This window comes from Jaculus jaculus, chromosome X (assembly GCF_020740685.1).
Source record: "Jaculus jaculus isolate mJacJac1 chromosome X, mJacJac1.mat.Y.cur, whole genome shotgun sequence".
Taxonomy (NCBI): domain Eukaryota; kingdom Metazoa; phylum Chordata; class Mammalia; order Rodentia; family Dipodidae; genus Jaculus; species Jaculus jaculus.
Genome location: NC_059125.1, coordinates 120,648,374 through 120,671,976, shown reverse-complemented (window position 1 = coordinate 120,671,976; position 23,603 = coordinate 120,648,374). Strand labels below are relative to the sequence as shown.

The following is a 23,603-nucleotide window of genomic DNA, read 5'->3' as shown; positions in this document are numbered from 1 at the left end:
TACTGCAAGATAACTGAAAATGGCAGAAGACGGTCTAGTGTAAAATTGAATGTTCTTCTGTGATCTGAGCTCTTAAAGGGGCGATAAGTCTAGCTGAAACACATGGTTCCAGGCTGACAAATGCTAAAGAATGAAGAAGCCAAAAGGGTTCCAGCATTAGCTTCTATACTCAGAAATCACCTGACCAAGTCCCAGTGACAGGGAGCTCTGAGTTGGAGTTCTTATTTCACACTATTTTAACTTCCTTCTACCTAGGTTTGGTGAAGCCATTCATTTTATGGCAACATGTATAAAGAGCTGCTTGGAGATATAGTCGTCGACTTTAAAAAGTACTTTCATAATATGAGGTCCAAATTAACTGGTTTTTCCCCCCCTAAGGAGTAACCTGGAGATAGGAGATTAGAAGCTTCAAGGCTATGGGGCAAGACTAAGTTTTAGGATCAAGGGCTTCTTGAGTTCTTAAAAAATGATAAAATACTCTTTGTGAATCTTGGGAGATCCCTACTAAGATAGCTGGAAATAAAGTATTATTTCACATACTTTTTCACCAGTATGTTAGCATTAATTATTTGCTGTTGCAGTCCAGTTCGCATTGCTGGTAGAAATCACCCAACAAAAAACAGCTTCTGGGAAAAAGAGATTTATTTTGGCTTACAGACTCGAGGGGAAGCTCCACGATGGCAGGGGAAAACGATGGCATGAGCAGAGGGTGGACATCACCGCCTGGCCAACATAAGGTGGACTACAGCAACAGGAGGGTGTGCCAAACACTGGCAAGGGGAAACTGGCTTTAATACCCATAAGCCCGCCCCCAACAATACACTGCCTCCAGGAGGCATTAATTCCCAAATATGCATCAGCTGGGAACCTAGCATTCAGAACACCTAAGTTTATGGGGGACACCTGAATCAAACCACCACATTTGCCAACCATTTTTCATATGTGCATTTTAAGGTTGCACAGATGAGTTGATCAACAGGAAAACACTGAAATGATAGCAAAATAAATTGCACAAAAGGTGTCCCAGTTAAATGATAGGATGAAAACTTTGAGAAAGTACTGCTGTACCCATACTTTCTGCACTTTGCTCAAACACACAGTGAGGGGGTGTGGACTGTATCACCTCTTGGAAGAAGAGAGGGGGGATTGTTTAACCAAAATAACAACAAATAAAATTTGTTGTGGCTTTTCTATGTTTACTGGTAATCATTTACTATTCATAACATCATATCATTTTTTCTATCATTCCCACTTGACAGAAGAACCAACCAAGATAAGGAAGGTAACACAGCTAGTGAATGGTGATTACAGGGTTTGAACTCAGGAAGTCTAGCTCAACAAATCTAAGCATCTCCTAAGATCTTGTCTTACACTAACATTTTATGACTGGAAAGGTAAATAAAATATCCTGGGACCAAAAATGAAAAAAGAAAATTCCAAATGAAATATCACCCACAAGTCTTTGCAATAAAATCAGTTCTGAGTAACTTGTTCATTGTCAATCTAGAGATATCAATAAAAAGGAAAATCTGGACTGGAGCAATTGTGCAGTGGTTAAGGTACTGGCCTGCAAAGCCTAAGGACCTGAGTTCAGTTACCCAGTACCCACATAAATCCAGATGCAGAAGGTGGTACATGTAGCTGGAGTTTGTTTACAGTGGCTAGATGCCCTAGCACACCCATTCTCTCTCTCTCTCTCTCTCTCTCTCTCTCTCTCTCTCTCTCTTTCTCAAATAAATAAAAGAAAAAATAAAGAAAGAAAAATCTGTTCAATAAATGTAGTGATTGATTTCTAAAAGTCCAATGCTAATTACCTTAAAACTACTGATAATATGGAAAATAATTAAAAATAAATAATAGGGGGAAAGCTAGTGAGAGTAGAATAGTGTGTGCTATGTAAAAATCAACTATAACTCTTCCACCCATTCTCATAACTTCATGAAAATGAAATATAGTGCACCTTCCAAACTTTGCCATGGCTGTTTGGTCAAACTCTTATTCACCTTTTGATTTGTTCAGCAAAAATTAAACAGGTGGGCTGGAGGGATGGCTTAGCAGTTAAGGCGTTTGCCTGCAAAGACAAAGGACCCAGGTTCAATTCTGCTGGACCCACACTAGCCAGATGCACAAGGGGGCACACGCATGTGGAGTTCATTTGCAGTGGCTGGGAGCCCTGGTGCACCCATTCTCTCTCTCTTTCTCTCTCTCTCTCTCCCCCTTTCTCTGTCAAATAAATAAATAAATAAAACATTAAAAAAGTTAAACAGGTAACTCAGTAGCAGTGTAACCTGAAATGCTAGACACCTTTTTTTTGAAAATTCAGCCTTCTCCTTAGAGAAGAAAGAAAAACAACTGCCATCATCATAGCTCTGGATTCAGTGTGTGTGTGTGTGTGTGTGTGTGTGTGTGTGTGTGTGTGTGTGTTTGTCTGTCTGTCTGCCTGCCTGCCTGCCTGCCTTTGTGTGTGTGTGTGTGTGTGTTTCATTAAAACGCAGCAAATTTCTCTTAGCATGAGCCACAATCAAATATCACCAATTACCTGTAAATCAACCTAATGCAACATTATCTTGCTGACTGAAAGTGTCACAAGTTGGAAGGGTTGTGGGGCTTTGTGCTGAGCAATTAGAATACAGACTCCTAAGAAAAAAGCAAAAAGGAGAGGAGAAGAACACTAGCCTTTGGAGCTTTCCCCTGTGCTCACCTATCTCAAGCACTTTCAATTCTGCTGCTCTCCAAAGCACATTCTCCCCCTCATTCCTCTCTTGTTCAAGTGCGAAGAAAAATCAAGCCCTTTTCCTTAGTATAGCTAGAAAAAAAAATCCTAATGAAACCAAAGATAAGTTATAGCACAGATACAGCTCCTCTATTTAAAAAGTAACTAAGTTCTGGAGAGATTGCTTAGTGGTTAAGGCACTTGCCTGTGAAGCCTAAGGACCTAGGTCCAAATCCACAGATTCCACATATGCCAGATGCACATGCTGGCACATGTGTCTGGAGTTCGTTTGCAGTGGCTAGAGACCCTGGCATACCAATTGTCTCTCTCTCACTTTTTCACACATATAAATAAATAAATAATATTTTAAAAAATACTTTTTTAAAAAGTTATCAAGAAATCCAGGCATGGTGGCGTGTGCCTTTAATCCCAGCACTCAGAAAGCAGAGGTAGGAGGATCGCCATGAGTTTGAGGCCACCCTGAGACTACTTAGTGAATTCCAGGTCTGCCTGGGTCAGAGTGAGACCCTACCTCAAAAAAAACAAGTTATCAAGAGCCAGGTGTGGTGGGACATGTGTTTAATTCCAGCACATGGGAGGCAGAGGCAGGAGGATCACCATGAGTTTGAGGCCATTCTGAGACTATATAGTGAATTTAAGGTCAGCCTGGGCTAGAGTGAGACCCTACCTCAAAAAAAAAATGTTATCAAGTCCAGTGTTGCACTTAGCTTCACATTGCTGGCAGAAAGCACCTGACCAAAAGAAGCGTGTGGGAGGAAAGAGAGTTGATTTTTGCTTAGAGACTCTAGGGGAAAATTCTGTAATGGCAGGGAAACAGTGGCATGAGCAGAGGCTGGGCATCACCTCCTGGCCAACATCAGGGGGGATAACACCAGCAGAAGTATGTGTGTCAAACACTGGCAAAGGGAAGCTGGCTATAATACCCATACGCCTACCCCCAACAACACACCTCCTCCAGCAGTATCCAGTTCCCAAATTGCCACAAGCTTGGGACCAGACATTCAGAACACATGAGTTTATGGTGGTCACCTAATTCAAGCCTCCACATCCAGTTTTCTTATTGCAACATAAAACTCACCAGATGCCAAACTCAAAGGTCTTGTCCGATGTACAGCTGTCAAAAAGTAAATTGGAACTATTCTCCCCCCCCCCCCCTCTCTCTCTCTCTCTGTGTGTGTGTGTGTGTGTGTGTGTGTGTGTTCTCAGAGAGGCATTAGTATAGATTGTATGGGGAAGAGTAGAAGTAAGGATTATTGGTCCACAATTAGTTCAAGAGCCATTGTCTTTCAGAAAAGCAATCATGTGTATGAATTTGGAGTTTCCCAAACTTGACAATGACCCCAGCACTCAGCAATATTCAGCTTCATTGTAATGACTGTCTTGCAGGCTAAAATCACATACATACTCAATACAAAGGTGGAGAAAAATCTCACCTTCCCATCCGCATGTGTGGTTTCCATAGGAGAATGGGTAGGGGAAAGCAACAGTAACTTTGATTCCTTCATCTCTTTTTAGTCCTTGCTAAAATTTACTGCAACTGCTGAACCTGGCTTTTGAAATTGTGTTTCAAGAGCATCAGAATATCAGGACACATTGTCCTGAAACAGAAGCACAGTGGCAGAAGTCTTGTCAAACAGAGGAAGAGGGTTAGAGTGCTCTCCCTGCTTCATAGTGGATTTTCAGCTGTGATCCCTGGGTGTGGAGTTGTAATGATTTTATTAAGAAATGTGTTGAGTAGTAAATGTAATCTATCAGAGAAATAAAACCACAAATTCAGTTGAACTGGAAATCACTTGTTACTTTGGCTCTTTAACTATCATTATAACATAAATTGTAACAGTTACAATCGTCTCTGGGAGTACATGGATATTTTACAGCTATTGTAAATGAACAGCATTACAGTTGAAGATATGTGGCTATAAAACCACAGGAAGAGTAGTTGAAGAAAGAACACCTGGTTTCCTATAGGCTCCTAAGCCCTGAGTATCAAAAGACAGGGAATGCGTGCTTTTCTAACACCTTTGAGGTGATCACAGCAGGTTATTCTATATGTATGCAATACTACGTTGTGCACATTTGCTACAGGCGATTTAAGAGAAAATCACAATTTCCATCATGTGTCTCAATTCCCTGGGACTAATAGCACTTTTTTTTACCAAATAGTGAGTATCTGGATAGAATTCATGATATGGAATGTTTGATGGGTCCTTTTCAACAGAAGTTCAAAATATCATTAGTCCAGCTGAGTAATGAAGAATATGAAACCAAAAGAAGTTTAAAAACCAAGTTCCAAATTCATGTAGAAAACAAAAATAATGCATAGACACTTCATGAAAGACATACATGTGGCAAGTAAATATCATTGAAAAAGTTCAACCTTGACTCATTCTCATGTCTTGCTCTGTCTCTCTCTTTCTCCTTGCAAATAAATAAAAGTTCAACTTCGCCCTCACTAGCTATTAAATAAACACAAATTTTACAGTATCATACCACTTCCCCACTCTCATATTCAGAAGTTTACTATGCTACTAAGGATAGGATGAGTGTGCTTTTCCACTACCAGTTAATAGGAGTATGAGTTTACACATTCTTTGGCACAATAAAATAATCTCAAATTGCATCAGGAGTCTTTTAACATGTTCTTCTCTTATTTGACAAGTAATTTTACCCACACAGTTCTATGTTGAAGACATAATTATTTACAAAAATGTTCAAGATAACATGAAATGCAGAGGGAAATGGAAAACAAGAACTCTAATTTCCAACCATGGGACAATGGAAATGCAAATGTTTAGTATGATATTATATAACCTTCAAAAGCCATGTACCAAGAATATTTATTAACGTGAGGAATGTTGCTGCTAAAATATTGACTGAAAAAGTAGGCCACAAAATTATAAGTATGATCCTAGTTGTATGTTTTAAATGTATGAAAAAGAATATGCCAAGTCAGATAAACAGAATTAAATGCAGTCACATGTTAACAGTATTCTCAATACAGGTTGCATATTTCTATATTTTCCTATTTTCTGCAATGAAAAAATGCTATCACTTCTATACTCAGGGAATATGGGTAGAGGAAATTGTTTTCTTTCAAATATATATATATATATATGTATGTATGTATGTATGTCACTGAGCAAGGGGATGACCACATTCAAGGTCCTTTGAATGAGCCTTACTCTGAGTCAACTACAAGATTTCACAATACCCAAATGGAATGACAACTTGCACAAGGAGAAGCCTTACACAAGAACCAAGGCAAACTCTAGTTGTTTCTACAGATGGAATACAAATTTAACTCTGTTCTTTTTTTATATATGTAACTCTGTTCTTTAACCAAAGGTATCAATACCCCTTGTACATGATAAGGGAACTATCAGTACCACTACATTACATGCTATCCTCCCTGGATATATTGTGTAATGTAGTTCCCTCACTAGAGAATATAAGTTCTCCTGTGATATAAAATCCACTAGCTCAAATACATAAAGAAGACAATCCCTGTATAAATTAGAGTATTTCTTTTTCTGTTACCTGACTACATAAATAGCTCACTATTCTATGTTCTAGCCATTTGATTGATGAAAAAGGGACAAGCAAGCCAGGAAGCCCCACTCCTTAGTAGACACCTACCTCATATAAAAATGAGATCATATAATTATTGAAAATTGTAATGACTCACCTGAATCTTTAGTGGGGAAAATAATCAGTAATCATATATTGAAATTAGGGAGTATGTCAGGTACTTTGTCAGGAATTAAAACATTGCCTTTGCTCTCCATTAAGAGATACACACTCTGCTGAGGAAAAAAAAAGATAGCTGGTAGATGAGAAGTGGGTAGCCATAAGGATTTAGATGTGAAACAGACCCCATCATTGGAGAATCAGGAAATGTTTCAGGATTGTGGCAGCACTAGTCTATCAATTGAGACACTACCTAAAATGTATGTCATCTCTTTTTGCAGGCCCATAACAGAAACCTACTCTCCATAGATTTTGATCATATAACCCGCACAGGAAAGATCTATGACGACCATCGAAAATTCACTCTTCGAATTCTTTATGACCAGACGGGGCGACCTATTCTGTGGTCTCCTGTAAGCAGATATAATGAAGTAAACATCACATATTCACCTTCAGGATTAGTTACATTTATTCAAAGAGGGACCTGGAATGAAAAAATGGAATATGACCAGAGTGGAAAAATAATTTCAAGAACTTGGGCTGATGGGAAAATTTGGAGCTATACCTACTTAGAAAAGGTAAGTATATGGAAAAGAGGGGTGACTGAGAGTTCTGAAAGTGTTCTTAAGTACCCAACATTGTGGGCACTTATAGGAGAAGTCTGTATTCTCACCATAGAAGCAAAAATAAATTAATGAATAAAGTAGTGAACTTGTAAGGATAAACTACCTTTTTTTCAGCTGAAAACTTTTCCCAGTCCCACCCTCTGCCAAGTACTCTTTCAAATTGAAGTCTGGATAATGGCTTAGCTTTCTCCTCATTTGAGCATATTTTCTCATGCTCTTGAAAAGGTATCTTTATTATTATGAAAGCTCATACTGAGAGAAAATGGCTAGAAAATTCTAAAAATGTGTGTTAATGTATCTAAGCTCCAGTAAAAGGCCTCTTACCTAAACAGATAAGGAGCTCTAATTTTTTAGCATAGCTAGTGAAAGTTTAGTTGTCCACATTTGAGGTCTAAGTTTGAAAAGTAATCAGTCTGAAGGATTGGTCACGGGAAGGCATCATTGACGCCGAGTCTCTGGTAGCATCCATAATGGGAGTTTGTGTCTACTGTCTGGAAAGAAGAGTGAAAGGACTTTAATCATACCATACCACATGAGCCATTTGTTAAACACTCGTCTGTTCACAGCAGAATGGCTCAGATTATTGCCAGAAGGCCATAAGAACAATTACCATTGATCTGCCATCTCTGTGTCTGATCTCCTTCAAAGATAGTGACTCTTCTGCCCCATATTTATCCTTTTCAACTGAATCTGTCAATCCTTAATTAATTTCTAAAATAATTAAAAGATATTTTCCATAGTTGATTCAAGGTAAGCCGCCAAGGTTCTTCGAAAAGTCACAGGAGCTCATCGCTCATGTAGCCAAATGTAACTATTTGGTACAGAATGCCAAGAATTTCTGATACAACCTCATAGTGGCTACATATTATTGCAAACCTATTTTATTACTGTCCATAGCCAAGTTGGAAATGCCTAGGAGATAAAAAGCATAGTTCATGTGGGAGAAAGAGCAAAAGGAAGGAGTCCTTTGCTATATCTACCTTAGGCCCTTTCCTTCTAAAAAAAAACTTTAGACTCCATAAATTATTCTCTACTCTGGAAAAAAGTATGGATCTTATAGACCATGTCTTTCCTTTTTTTGAATTTTGTTAACAAGACTGGCAGAGTCCTATGAGTAAGGTTTACAAAGTGCCAAATGTATTAAAACGTTAAGTGAATCCAAATGCTAGTAGGCATGGACACATAGCAAAATGTTTATCAAGGTTTATATAAGATGCTCTTCCTATGATAAAATGATGCCACTGACTATTGAAAGAGTGTTGGCTGCATTCATTTTTCTGAGAATGAAAATGTATTAACTCTGACCCTACCACAGGTCCTCTCATGTGATGGGAAGTAGCCATCATACCTTAGAAGTATACATTGTGGGGAGGGTGTACTCATAACCCCAGCCTCAACAGTATCACAGTGTAACCAACTGAACTGTCTATAGATGGTAACATAGTAACGTCCACTTCTCTTTGGACTTTCCTTTGATGCTATCTATATAAGAACAAAAGAGCATACTGAAACTTTAAAGTCTAGCCCTGCACACAGTTTTCTCTGACACCAATGATAAGATATTCTTTCTTTCCTGAAATAGCCATTTTATTCATCAAATTTATTTCAAGAATAATGCGAAAAAAACTTCACATGCATTTTCTGTCTATAGAAACTTACTGATAATTATTTTAAAAAAAGAGATAAGGAAGGCCATGTTAGTGGAACATACCTATAATTCCAGCCCTTTGGAGATGGAGGCAAGAGAAATAAATTCAAGGCCAGCCTGGACTACATAGCAAGGCCAAATATCAAACCAAACCAAAAGAGCAGCAAACAACAACAACAAAACTTTGTGAGATTGACAGTGTCTGCAGTGAACAGAAATAAGATTTTAGTCATCTAGAAAAATGATCACAAAAAAATTCTAGTGAGTTCCAAAGCCTGGTATACCCATCAGTGAAGCAATTCAACTCATTTGGCCTCTCGGTTAGTTTGTGTACCTTTCATGTGATTCAAAGAAATAGGGAAAGAAGATTGAATTTACATGTAATTGTTATGACTTAATATTTTGTGATCCCCTGTATTCTTTCTTGTCCTTAATTTAACATGGACTTTGTTCCCTTTCAACAGGATAGGGAAGAGTATGGGCAAATAGCCTAGTTCCTATAGTCTATTTTAAAGTAAGAAGTCTCAAACAAAATGTATCTCTCTTCTCCCCAAAATACTTCTGCCATCACACCTGTAAATGAGCTTGTCATATCTGTACCATGACATATTTAAACCAGTAGCACTTTTTTTAATATGCACAACTCTTGTAAAAATAGTTTGACTTCCTTTATTTTAAGTAAATACATATGTTTGTATAATGTTCATGCACAATGGTTTGTAGCTATTAGAAGAAAAATAATTATTTGGGTAATGGCTGTGGTTACTTAAATAGTCTCTTCTCTATTAAAAAATCAATTATTGTTTTTTAAGTTTCTCTACGCAGTCATTAATTTTCTACCTCGATTTATTACACTTCTCCCATGTAATTATATTTTGAAGACTTGTGAGCTAAAATTTGTATTGCATCAAATATAAATCTTTCAGTTTCCTAAAATCATTCCTATGAACTTCATTTTAAAACACACTTAAATATATTTCATAATCATTTAATAAGATGCTTTAGTCTTATCATTTGCACAAAATTGCCTATTTGGGACTGTTTTCAAAGGCGACGTGCAGGGACAGAACCTTCTTTGGATTGAGAGCTCTCACATGGCCTCACACTGCCATCTAGTGGTCATTCGCATTTCACCCTTTCAAATTCCTACTCACACTTTTGTTTTTCAACTAAGCATACAGCCAAGGTTGTTCTCTTTATTTTTATTTGCAAAGATCTCTTTTACGATATAACAATCAATTAAAAACTAAACACCTCCTGCTTTATTATTTAGATTAATAAGAAGTAGCTATCAGTCCTGCAGCAGCACCATGGTCATTGGATAGGCTCATTAGCATTGTTTTGGGGCAAACCAATAATACCCACCCAAAGTTTAAAGGCAGCCAAATAGGGCCGAATGGTATTGTAGCAATGAAGCAATCACATTCACGAGATTTCTAATCATGTCACCCACATTCTTGCCTTTAGCAAGAAGCTTTAAAGTAGGCTGGGGAGCTTTGGCGACAGCTCAGCATGAACAAACACCACTTAGGAACAGGGTTCAGACAGTGGCTTACTGCAGGCTGGAGGATGAGAACAGAAGAAGGAATATGGTAACAATCTGCTATAAATGACTGGCGAGGCCAGCACAGTGAGTGGAAAAGGCATGGCCCAGGCAGAAGGGTATTATATAATGTGGTGAGGGGGGCATATCATGATAGCTAACATACAGATGACAGATGTAATTTGGTCTTGGATAATTGACAGAAGAGAGAGGAAAGGAGCTGGGGAAATCTGACTTTCAGCCAAGAAAAAAAAATGCAAAGTTATTTTCCTCAATTCCTGTATGGAGCCCCTCTGCTGCATGCACCCACCCACCCACCCCGACCCTAGTACCTGCTGCTCCATTCAGATGAAAAAATTCCCTCAGGTTCTACTGGGCCCTGCCTTAATGGAGGAGAGCAGTACTCCCTTCCTGTCCCCAAGCCCGCGCAGACTTCCAGATCTCAAGCCTTTTGTTCAATAGCTTTCAGAGGTCACAAGGGTAGAAGTACAGGGTGGCAGGCTGTGGTTATCCACAGATAACGGGGTTTGTGTGCTCACTTAGGAATCCCCTGGGGGAAAAAAGAATGAATGAATGAACAAATATTCAACAACTTTGACTTCATGGTACTGACATGCAACTGCAAATCAATAATTTTCAAAAGGGTACGGTAGGATATAAATTTTCAAAATACACATACAATATTAAAAAATAATTTCACAGGTTTAAATGTATACTACACATATTGATTTCATTGACATCCATAAGTATTTATGTAACCATATGTAGAAAATGGAAAGATTCCTATGGTTTTCAAAACCCAAAGTGCAGAAAACAAAGCTGAACTATGTGGTCTTGTTTGGTAACTCTCAAGAGGATAAAGCTCCCTTACAGAGTTATGTCCAGGGCGAACATACTAGGCATGCAATTTATCCTGGAGCTATATAGCCAAAATCCTGTAAAAAATATCTTAAGACATGCTCCTACTACCTAGCCCAAGCTGGCCTTGAACTGACTCTGTAGCCCTAAAAAGCCTTGTACTTATCCTCTTGCCTTAGCTTCCTGAGTAGCTGGGATTACAGGCTTGGGCCATCAGGCCTGCCTTATGTTTATATTTAAAATAATATCAGCCATTGTTTATGAAACACCTATTATGTGAGGTATTATACTTCAACAAATAACTGCTCCTGAAATATGTATCTGTTTGGGAGAAAGGTAATATATAACCGCAGAATTTTCACTTTTAATTCCATGCTCATAGTAAAACATGAACTGAAACATGAATGTTTAAAACATGAGTTGCAAAACAACTATAGTAATTTTCAATGTGTAACTTTTCAGGAAAGCATCTATTTGTGAAATCAATACTCTTAGGTGGTGAAAAGTTAATGTGTAGCATACCCTGTCTTCATTTTACCTCCCTCCAATCCATCTCCACATTGAAGCAACAATGACCTTTCTAAAATACCAACTTGACTATTCCTCCCACCTCTTCCTGTCCCTCAGCTTATTTAAAACCTTATGATGACTCCCAGTTGCCAACATGCTTAAATCCTAATTCCTTACCTTGGCTTAAAAACACCAGCATGATCTATATTCAGCTGCCAAGCTTTACTCATCTCTTACCATTCACTGCAGGCAACCCCAACACACATATGCTGTGGACACGCAGAATTCCTCCCAGCCTCTGAAACACACACACACACACACACACACACACACACACACACACGTTTCCTTCAGATGCAGGCCCTCCTAATGTTGGGTCATTTGCCAGGAGTTCTCTCTCCTTCTGCACTATACATTTCCCTGCCTTCACCAAGCCAAGCCCTACTCATCCATTAGGTCTCAAATCAAATGTCACTTTTCCCAGGATGTCGTCTCTGACCTCGTAAGTCTGAGTTAACTCTTCTTCCTTCACTTTCCATTAGTACTCTGCACTTTCTTCCTCCTTCCCTAAACTATAAGCTCCATGCATATAGACACCATTATTGTGTACTAATATGTCCACTAGGATTTGCCACATTGCTTGACACATAGTAAGTACTCAATAAATTTGTGTTGGATGGATGAATGTGTTTTTCTATTAACTTAACTTCAGTGGTATCCATGGTATTGTTTTTTGTCTTTGTCTCGTTGCAGTCTGTGATGCTTCTCTTACATAGCCAGCGACGCTACATCTTTGAGTATGACCAGTCAGATTGTCTGCTGTCAGTCACCATGCCTAGTATGGTGCGCCACAGCTTACAAACCATGCTTTCAGTGGGCTACTACCGGAATATCTACACTCCACCAGACAGTAGCACTTCTTTTATCCAAGACTACAGTCGAGATGGCCGACTGCTACAGACTCTGCATCTGGGGACAGGGCGCAGAGTTTTATACAAGTACACAAAGCAAGCAAGGCTGTCTGAGATCCTCTATGACACCACTCAGGTCACTTTAACATATGAAGAGTCTTCTGGAGTGATTAAGACAATACACCTGATGCATGATGGATTCATCTGTACCATCAGATACAGACAAACAGGTTTGTGATGAAAGGGTTGCTAACATTGTACATCAACATCCATAATCTTTTGGAAACAAGTTTTTCTAGTCCACACTCAGAAGTGTTAACCTCTGTATGTATGTTTGAGTAAACAAACCTTTCTTTCACTTATCAAATTATCTTCCACTCTAAATTTTGAACTTATTATAATCTACCTAAGAACTGATTTCTTAAAAACATATAGTGCACTTCTTTCTTTCAGATCTCAAAAAAATGACAACCTAAATACTTAGCCTAACTCTATAATGATTCCAATTTACCCTCATATCATCCCAAAGATGTACCTACAATATATGAATCTCTGAAACTAGCTCAAGCCTTGTGTAGCCTCCATAATCCTCAGTGATGGCAGAAATCAGAACTTTTGAATTTATTTCATCGTGTGCTCTGATCCAATTTCTTTAATACTGGGTGTTGTGAGAACCTGGCCATCTGACTTTGTAGCAAAGGTTAAATGAAATGAAGGCTTTTTTTTTTTTTTGCCAGTGATTGTAGCAAGAAAGCATGTTCATAATATCACTTTCATCCCCCCAAGGCTACTGGATGGGTTATTACTTCTGTAGTTTCTATAATTAAATTGCTCTGTAACTATGCTATACATTATCTTTCCATGTCTAGTGACTAGCACTACAGAAATACACACATATATCGATACAGGTAGAGATATATAGACATAGCTGGATAGATATGGGCATGCCTAAGTGTCAGACATCCAGTGTCAAAAAATAATATCTTATTTTAAGTGTAAAGTATCAATACTTAATAAAGTGATACTGGACCTTTCAAATAGCTTTACCTTTATCACCTGGCCTTTTCTCATAATTTTTTATTTTGGTTCCTGCAGGACCTCTTATTGGACGACAGATTTTCAGATTCAGTGAAGAAGGCCTTGTGAATGCACGGTTTGACTACAGTTACAACAACTTCCGTGTTACCAGCATGCAAGCTGTGATCAATGAGACCCCTTTGCCCATAGATCTGTACCGATATGTTGATGTCTCTGGTAGAACAGAGCAGTTTGGAAAATTCAGTGTAATTAATTATGACTTAAATCAGGTCATAACTACTACAGTGATGAAGCACACCAAGATCTTCAGTGCCAATGGGCAAGTCATTGAAGTCCAGTATGAAATCCTAAAGGCAATTGCCTACTGGATGACTATTCAGTATGATAATATGGGCCGTATGGTTATATGTGATATAAGGGTAGGAGTAGATGCCAATATAACAAGGTACTTCTATGAATATGATGCAGATGGGCAACTTCAAACTGTATCTGTAAATGACAAAACCCAGTGGCGTTATAGTTATGACTTGAATGGAAACATCAACCTCTTGAGCCATGGGAATAGTGCCCGTCTTACTCCTCTCCGATATGACCTCCGAGACCGCATCACCAGACTAGGAGAAATTCAGTACAAAATGGATGAAGATGGCTTTCTAAGGCAGAGGGGAAATGACATATTTGAGTATAGCTCTAATGGTCTGCTGCAGAAAGCCTACAATAAGGTTTCTGGCTGGACTGTACAGTATTACTATGATGGGCTTGGGCGACGTGTTGCCAGTAAATCCAGCCTGGGGCAACATCTCCAATTCTTTTATGCAGACCTTGCCAACCCTATAAGAGTTACTCATCTGTACAACCACACAAGCTCAGAGATTACATCTCTGTATTATGATCTTCAAGGTCACCTTATTGCCATGGAGCTAAGCAGTGGTGAAGAATATTATGTAGCCTGTGATAACACTGGCACCCCACTAGCTGTGTTCAGCAGTCGAGGTCAGGTCATAAAAGAGATATTGTACACACCTTATGGCGATATTTATCATGACACTTACCCTGACTTTCAAGTCATCATTGGTTTTCATGGAGGACTCTATGATTTCCTCACTAAATTAGTGCATCTAGGGCAAAGAGATTATGATGTTGTTGCTGGTAGATGGACGACGCCTAATCATCACATATGGAAACAGTTGAACCTCCTTCCTAAACCATTCAACCTCTACTCCTTTGAAAATAACTACCCAGTTGGCAAAATTCAAGATGTTGCAAAGTATACCACAGGTATTTAAATTATATAAAATTAATCTAAACCTGGGCTAACTCGGGCTATTGTATCGCAGAATCTTAATGCCTTTATAAGTATGTTCCTTCTTCCTACCACAAGCTATGGTGTATTCATTTTCTCTTTGTTTTCTAGAGTAAACAAAATGTGCAAATTCCCATCAAACATTATGCTGTTATATCCAGTGCATTTTTTCCAATTTAGGCTGTTTGTATTTCTTTTTCATTCTTGTAAGGTTGTAGAAGTAATTTCATGAAAGATAAAACTCAGGATTATGTTGCATGAAATAAATCCAGTAGCATAGTCTAGGGGGTCTTAAAACCAATACCACATTAACAGTTTCATTGTAGTAGACAGTCTATTCCTGAGATTTGTCCACAAGCCAAAAGTGTCCCCTGTAATGGGGAAGATCATGTGTTTTAGTGTGAATCACAAAGGGGAGGTTGTTATCCTGCCTTCTTATTATGTAAGCATTGAAGGAAGGAGCACATATTTTAAGTTTAAATAGACTTTTGAATGCTTTTTGTTTCTTTTAACTTTTATGTCTCACAGACATTGGAAGTTGGTTGGAGCTGTTTGGTTTCCAGTTACACAATGTCCTACCTGGTTTTCCCAAACCAGAGTTAGAAAATTTGGAACTAACTTATGAGCTTCTTCAGCTTCAGACAAAAACTCAAGAGTGGGATCCTGGAAAGGTTAGTAAAAGTTTTATCATCTGTTTTGCTGAACAACAAACAAAGACAGAAGAGTATCTAATACAAGGAAATTATATGTGGGTGTGTGCTTAATTCTTTTTTAATCTTTTAATATTCACTAACATGTGCATGACTTATGAGGTGGCTTCCATAAGAAAAAGATCTTGAAAAAATAGCTTTGGGAAAAGGAAAACCCAGCAGGTTACTTGATGGAAGCTGGCATAGCTCAGTAAGAGTAGAGAGGAACTAAACTCATGACATTCTGAAATGGGCTAGCTAATGCAATAATGGATTCTATATAGAGAAAATTGCTCACAAGAGACAAGAAAGCATCAAACTTCAAACTGTTAAATAATTTGGAGGATGGCACCTTAAAAACATGAGAAAAAATAAAATTCTTTTGATAAAATATACAACTGCAATAAATAAAGTTAATAAATTTTATAGGAAGAAAGTCCCTAAAAAATTCACAGGAAGAGCAAAATATCCAAGGCTTACCAGATCATTTCATAAGGAGTATGAGATATAAGTAAAAATGAGAAAGTAATAAGAATGTCTACATTTGTAAAAATGTACTTAACAACATAAAACTGAAATTTGGGGACAAATTCAAAAATTTACAAGGGAGAGGAAATTCCAAATAGATATTATAGACTTATTTCTTTTTAAAACATCTTATACATAAATGGTTTTTAAAATTAAAAGCCTTTTTTAAAGGTTGTGAAATGTTAAAATTTTCTGGATACAAGGAGATTCATTGGCTTTTGTCTCTTTTGTCAGCATACAAAAAATTAGGTTTCATTGTGGTGTTTAAAGCATTTCTTTTCTTTTCCTTCCTTTCTTTACCCTTTCCTCCTCCCCCCTTGTGCCCTCTCTCCTAACATTGTTTCCTTCCTTCTCTCTTACATCTTTCCTTTTTCTTTTCCCCCTTCTCCTCACCTCTTGTTTGCCTTTTGTGGTCTCCTATCTTGACTCATGGCCCATTTCCCTTTATTTCTTAGTTTACTTGAAAATTGTCCAAATAAAATACTTTAAGTACACATAAAAATATGAGTGTATGTCTGCATATATATCCATCATTATTTATGATGTCTTAAGTGGTCAAAAGTAGAAACTAAGCCTTATACATTCTATTCCACCTCACTGTGCCTAATTTATTTCTCCACATGCAATAATGACATTTAATCAGTGTCAGTTAAATTGAAGAAAATACAATCTCTGTGTTTTGTGGAAAGCTGAACCCATTCAAAGCTCCTTCAAGCTAGGAAATGCTATGCTATCAGATCTGAGCGTACTTTCTTACATTCCCCTAAACCAAGATGCAAGGCTACTTAAGTAATCAGCCACCTGTTAGACTGTTCACAGTCTTGAATGTAGATTGAAGCTGGGGCTTGTTTTTCTAAAAAAACAACTTGGTGGCAACATAGTAAAAAAAAAAAAAAAAAAAAAAAAAAAAAAAAAAAAAACCCACCCTTGCCAGCTTGTTCTTCCACTCTTCCCCATGCATGTGCCAGTTGTCTGACCTGCCACATGCTTGGGGCAGGTGCTACATTTACCTTGTGTCTTCTTTCCTAGACGATCCTGGGTATTCAGTGTGAGCTCCAGAAACAGCTGAGGAATTTTATTTCTTTGGATCAACTTCCTATGACTCCCCGATATCATGAGGGGCGGTGCCTTGAAGGAGGGAAGCAACCAAGGTTTGCTGCTGTCCCTTCTGTCTTTGGAAAAGGTATAAAATTTGCCATCAAGGATGGCACCGTAACAGCTGATATTATAGGTGTAGCCAATGAAGATAGCAGGCGGCTTGCTGCCATTCTCAATAATGCTCATTATCTGGAAAACCTACATTTTACAATAGAGGGGAGGGACACTCACTATTTTATTAAGCTTGGGTCCCTGGAGGAAGACCTGGTTCTCATTGGAAACACTGGGGGGAGGCGGATTCTGGAGAATGGCGTCAATGTCACTGTGTCCCAGATGACTTCGGTGTTGAATGGGAGGACTAGACGGTTTGCAGATATTCAGCTGCAGCATGGAGCCCTGTGTTTCAACATCCGGTATGGGACAACCATAGAAGAGGAAAAGAATCACGTGTTGGAGATTGCAAGACAGCGTGCTGTGGCCCAGGCCTGGACTAAGGAACAAAGAAGACTGCAAGAAGGGGAAGAAGGGATTCGGGCATGGACAGAGGGGGAGAAGCAGCAGCTCTTGAGCGCTGGGAGGGTACAAGGTTATGATGGGTATTTTGTGTTGTCTGTTGAGCAGTATTTAGAACTTTCTGACAGTGCCAACAATATTCACTTTATGAGACAGAGCGAAATAGGCAGGAGGTAACAAAAAAATCTCTGCCTTTGCGTCACCAAAGACTGTCTGTTTTTAACACAAAAAAAAAAATGGTTTATGTATTGATTTTCTAGATCAGAACTCTGTATATGTAAATATGGAGGAAAAACATATCCAACTGCCTTTCAATGTGACAGAAGATGGTATTTTAATATTGTTTGTTTAAACTCTTTAAGAAATGACAGAGTTTTTAGTTCTTTGTGGCAGTATTCAAAAGAACACAAGCTGAACTCAACTAACAAAAATGTTTTCAGAAGGCACCACTTGAAGTTTGTTGAGCCGTGCATATGTTCAACTACACAGAAAGAACCCAAGGTTTCCTGTTTCTATTGTGACAGCAGTTTTCATATCTAATTATTGGCAGAACTTATAGACTACTTGAAAAAGTGGTGCAATAGTATCTGAACCTTCTTCTCAAAAAACTGCCAACCCCCTCACATTTTCCAGATCTGTTCTAGGCAACTTAAAAAGAAGTGTAAAATGTCCTCAATGACCATCTCCTAGAGTCAGGACCCATTTTCCCTCCCTTCCTGGTTATTCCTCCTTGCTTGTTAAAGTAAATGCCATGTTGTTGTGCTGTGTTTTGGCGTGTGGTGGCTGGATTCTGTTTACCATGTCTCCCTGTGGTTGTGGTAAGCAAACCGAAGAGCCACTATTTGCTTGTGTGCACATGATACCAAAACAGCTGGTCAATGTGACTTCTCTCATAAAACCTGTTTTGACTCAATTTTTTAACCAAATTGTCCAGCTGTATTGGCCTCATGTAAACATAGCTTTTATTAACCTGGGTAGGAATTTCTCATTTATATATAGAGTGTGTTTTGGTCATAGTTTCACATTAGCAATTCAATATTTATACACTAATCCAGTAGTTTTGTGCACATGAAAGGTAATTTACCAAAAACTTATGATTCTGGTACAATACAAGAGGCTTTAGCAGGCATACATGCCTGGATGCTAGTAAACACATTAACTTCTACTGCAGAAATTCATGAGAGCCAATACCTTAAAAAAAAGACCTAGTATAAAGGAAAAGGAAAGTACCAAAGGGAAGACCAAAGGCAACATAATAGTAGTTGCTGTCACATCATTTCATCTATCTTACATTCATCTTTCAAATGCATAATTATGTTTTGAACCTCTCTCCCAGCTATATTAAGAAAAAAATTAGTTAAGTGAACACTTTCCAACTTAAAACATTTCAACTAATTATAGACAGCCTAGGTTTTACTAATGTCATTTGTGTGGTTATATTAGTTCTCTGTTTTTTTTTTATTTTTATTTCATCATCACTTCTGCCTAGGAAAATAGCTATTTTCAAGATGGGTTATTTTGTTCCATCATCGCTCAAAATTTGGAGAAAGGTCAGGATTAGTGTTACTATAAGCTGCATTCTTTTTCAATCTCTATGAATCCTGCAGTAAAAGAAGCCCCTAGGTGAGCTGAGAGATATGTGCCCAATAACAAAGGGACAGTTTGTAAAATGCTGTGTAATTGAAGTTACCACACGTGAAAATCCATGACAGCATAGCATGACCAGTAGAAAATTTCCCTCAGCCAGCCTCTGTACTATCATCACCAAGTGTAGACACTTGCCACGTCTGAAGGAGAATTTATAATGAAATGTTTATTTACATTCTTTCTTAGGCTATTGCTACCTAAATGGAGTATGGCATCATTGACTTGCTTTGTCATGACAGATTCACTGGAAATATGCAAAGTCAGAGTCCATGCTCATGTTAAGACTTTTAAAGACTCTGACTCGTTACATAAAAATTAAGGACGAGTAAATGACCCCAGTAGACAGCAAGGGAGGGTAAATTCAAAGATTTTATTTTTTAAAACCTTCAGGTTTGGATTATCACATTCTTACACAAGCAGAGAGACAGAGATAAGTAGAGAGAGAAATGACAATTCATGATAAACTTATCATCTTTCTTTGTAGTTGGAAGCACACCAGCTCAAGACATTGCTAATCCAAACTAAGTTCATATTATTGGGTATTTCCTGAATCAGACCTGTGTTATATGAAATTCTGAAATTATTCACAAACTTGTTGAAAATTTGAATACCTTCATGCTAACCTATAAAGAGACCTTAAGTTCCCAGAACCATTGATGTTCTTTTACATCAATGGGAAAATAATTTAACTGTATATAAAAGTGTGTTCATAAATGTGATGATGTATTTTATCACTAATCCAAGGTGTTAATATTAGAGTCTATTTTGCTTATATTTTAAGTGATTCTACTTTTTTGCAAATTCAGTAATAATGTATCATTTTCAAACTGCTTTAAATATCCATAAGAAACAAATATTCAAAGCTTTTTCTTAATAGTAATTACCTTGAAATGTGCATTTCTAGTTTGTAATACCTATTTAGTTAGTTTGTGCCTTTTGTTTCTTAAAGTTATATTTGTATTATATCCAGGAAATGCACTTTTTAATCACTTATAGCTGTGGTTTTAATACTGTCTTGAACTATTATTGTTCTTTTTATAATTCCTGAAGTTTTAGGGAAAATACCAAAAGGTTATGACTGAATCATAAATCTAAGAGAACCATTTTGGCACTTCTTAATCAGAAGATATAGATATTGAGTATACTAAACATTTAGTTCTGAATCTTAAATTAATAATACAATTCATTTGTATTTCCTGATGACAATAAAAGTGTTTGAAGAGATATACCTGCATTTCCCACATCCATAAGACAGGTGGCTGACATGAAACAGTCCTATACTTTTCAAATCAGTTAACATGAAAGAGCACTTTCTGTGAAGAACACACTGGGCTGGAGGCAGGAAATACTCTGTGATTCCCGCCACACACACACACTTTAGGGTCATTTCATTTGTGCTTTATCATTTTATTTGCTTCCACTGTTGCACTACAGTCTAGAAATCCAAATAAGCTGAAAAGTTCAAAGTTAAAAAAATATTTAGATACATTTATTTTAGTTGTCATCATAATCATCATTGATTAGAAGCATGATTCCTGAAGTAAAGGGAAATAAAACTCAATTCACACTTTCAACAAAACACCATAGAAATGAGTGTGTTTTATTTTTAACCCAACAAAATAATGTATAAAATAAGTGTGTCATTTATTGTCACTTTATCTAGGAGATCTATAATATATAGACTACATACATATAATATAATATAATATATATCACATAGCCAAATCTATGAAAACTTGACAATTTATAACTTGGAATTCACATGCTACCTACATAGTAAGGTAGGAAATTAATTTATAACTTTCATTAGACTTTCCTTTTTAATCAAAATACAGTTTAAGACATTCCATCATGTTATTTCTGTTTTCTTTTTTCAAACTATGTTTTCTAATTAGACCAGGCCTCACTATAAGATCACCTGAGAGTTAAGGAAAAGTTTTTGCATTTATACAGATGTGTTTGTATAACAGCAATTTAGAATAGTAATGAAAGTATAAGTACAGTAATAATGTTTTAAAACTAAAATTCGGAAGGAGTGTATTCTAGCTGGTGGGAAAACATACAGCTATAGATTGGCTGCAACATTCTTGTTTTCTGGGAGGAACTCTTATACACGTAGCTGATCTGACTAGTACTTCAAATCTCAGACTGCTCTTCCACAGCATTCTTATAAGGTTCTTTATTCTGCAAAGAAAACAAAAACAAAAAAAAAAAAGAGCAAAAAATAAAAGACAAAAAAAGGAAAGCAAAACAAGAAAACCAGAAAACAAGCAAAAAAAAAATCAACCACAAAATAGTGACAATTTTTCAGTGTGTCCTTCATGTGAAAGCTATTAAGGACCAAATATACTACTGTGTGTAAGAAGAAATTTCTTCCTAAAGAGTAATTGAACATACTTAGAGTTAAACTTGCTGTGAATTTTGTCTTGGCAGTTGTCACCTTACATTATTTGTCAAAGGAAATGTGTTTGGCAGTTAAAAATCTTTCCTTAGATTTAGTGGTGGACTTTAACCTCTTAAATAAATGTTAGTATATCAGATTGTGTCCTTGAAAAATATTTTCCTTGTATAAACCATGACAATGTCTAAATCTTTACTATTCTTCTGGCAAAAGCATCAGTAAGATAGAAGGTGGAAAGGAGAAGTACAGCCTTTACTTCAGATAAAAATTACTCTTTTTAGCTGCTTACTTTCTCATGAAAAGTAAAGATGTTTACAGTGTATGCCAAGATTTTCAGTTTCTATATAACAACAGTTAGAGGTTCTAATCATACTGGAAATTGTGTTATAATGGCCTGAGCCATGTTGCTAGGAAACAATAGGTTCCAATTTTGTATTCCTGCTCTCCTGTGCTGACAAGTGACTGGATACTGTACAGGTTCATGTTCTCTGGCTGCAATTAAATGGTCTTTTGCATTTTGCTCTGGCTTTCAGGCCAGAAGCATGCATTTTTCTACAAGAGCATCACAACAACATGCTGTAAATATTTAAAGTTAAACATTATGTGTCGATATTTGAAAGAAAAGTACTTTGAATATTTCATTTTTAAAAAATAAAATTGCAAATGAATACTGTGTCTCATTTTATTCATGCGCCAAACTGCATTCCCAAGTCGCCTGAGATAGAAAAAGTGGCTTCTTGAGAGGGAACAATTAAAACTATGTCACTTTGAAAATGTAGGTGCAGAAATCAAAAAGGTACTAATCCAAGACAGAAGCCTCTTGGGTTTTTTTAATTTATTTTTTATTGACAATTTTCATAATTGTAGACAATAACCCATGGTAATTTCCTCCCTCTCCCAACTTGCCCCTTCAAAACCCCACTCTCCATCATATCCCCTCCCCCTCTCAATCAGTCTCTCTTTTATTTTGATGTCAGCATCTTTTCCTCCTATTATGATCGTCTTGTGTAGGTAGTGTCAGGACCTGTGAGGTCATGCATATCCAGGACATTTTGTGTCTCTAGGAGCACGTTGTAAAGAGTCCGACCCTTCCTTTGGCTTTTTCTGCCATCTCTTCCACAATGGACCCTGGGCCTTGGAAGATATGTTAGAAACATTTCAGTGCTGAGCACTCACTCCTCTGTCACTTCTCAGCACCATGGTGCCTTCTGTGTCATCCCAAGGTCACTGCCATCTGAAAAGAGATGCTTCTCTAACCAAAAGTGAGAGTAGCATTAATATGTGGGTATGAACATTAAGAGAAGTGCTTACTGTGCAATTTGGTGAGCATAGTATTTGCATTTAGCCAGACACCAGCAGATGTTACACCCCTAGGGCTCATGACTGAAAAATAGGTTAAAGGTAGGTTTTCAGTATCGGGGATGTATTCCCTCCCATGGAGCAGACCTCCAGTCCAATTAGAGAGTGCTTGGTTTTCCCCATAGCAGGCATGCCTCTATTGAAGTCTCCTGGTTTTTATTTTTATACAAATAAGATCTCTGACAGGAGCAACCACTTAGTGAGCAAGGAAGAGCAGCAGCAGTAATTGTAAATGCCTCCAAGGCTATGACGTTTTAGAGGCTTTGCTCTCTCCTTTTGGTGTCTTTCTCTGCAATAAAGAAACGTTTAAATTGCATGAAAGGGGATAATAGCAGGCTGAGAAAAAGGTGCCCAAATACTATGGCTAAGAAAACAAAATGGATGTTTAGGGGTTAGGGGTTAGGGTGACAATTATAAAAGAAACAACAGTGTCTCATAGGCCCTACATCACAGGTAATGCCAACTGCCATTTGTTACTTGTTTTGCATATAAAGACATTTCTAAGTGACA

At 37.5% G+C, this 23,603-nt stretch overlaps 1 protein-coding gene across 2 annotated transcripts in view; it reads left to right on the top strand.

The window, feature by feature from the left end:
* Tenm1 (teneurin transmembrane protein 1) overlaps positions 1-17,960 on the top strand; it is an 850,812-nt gene extending 832,852 nt beyond the window's left edge. For both annotated transcript variants that reach the window (XM_004653940.2, XM_045140035.1), the window contains 5 exons: positions 6,703-6,999; positions 12,360-12,747; positions 13,613-14,833; positions 15,387-15,529; positions 17,105-17,960. In XM_004653940.2, coding sequence (XP_004653997.1) covers positions 6,703-6,999; positions 12,360-12,747; positions 13,613-14,833; positions 15,387-15,529; positions 17,105-17,863 — 2,808 coding nt within the window. In that variant the 3' untranslated portion in view covers positions 17,864-17,960. The remainder of the gene's footprint in view (positions 1-6,702; positions 7,000-12,359; positions 12,748-13,612; positions 14,834-15,386; positions 15,530-17,104) is intronic.
* Positions 17,961-23,603: the final 5,643 nt, after the last annotated feature.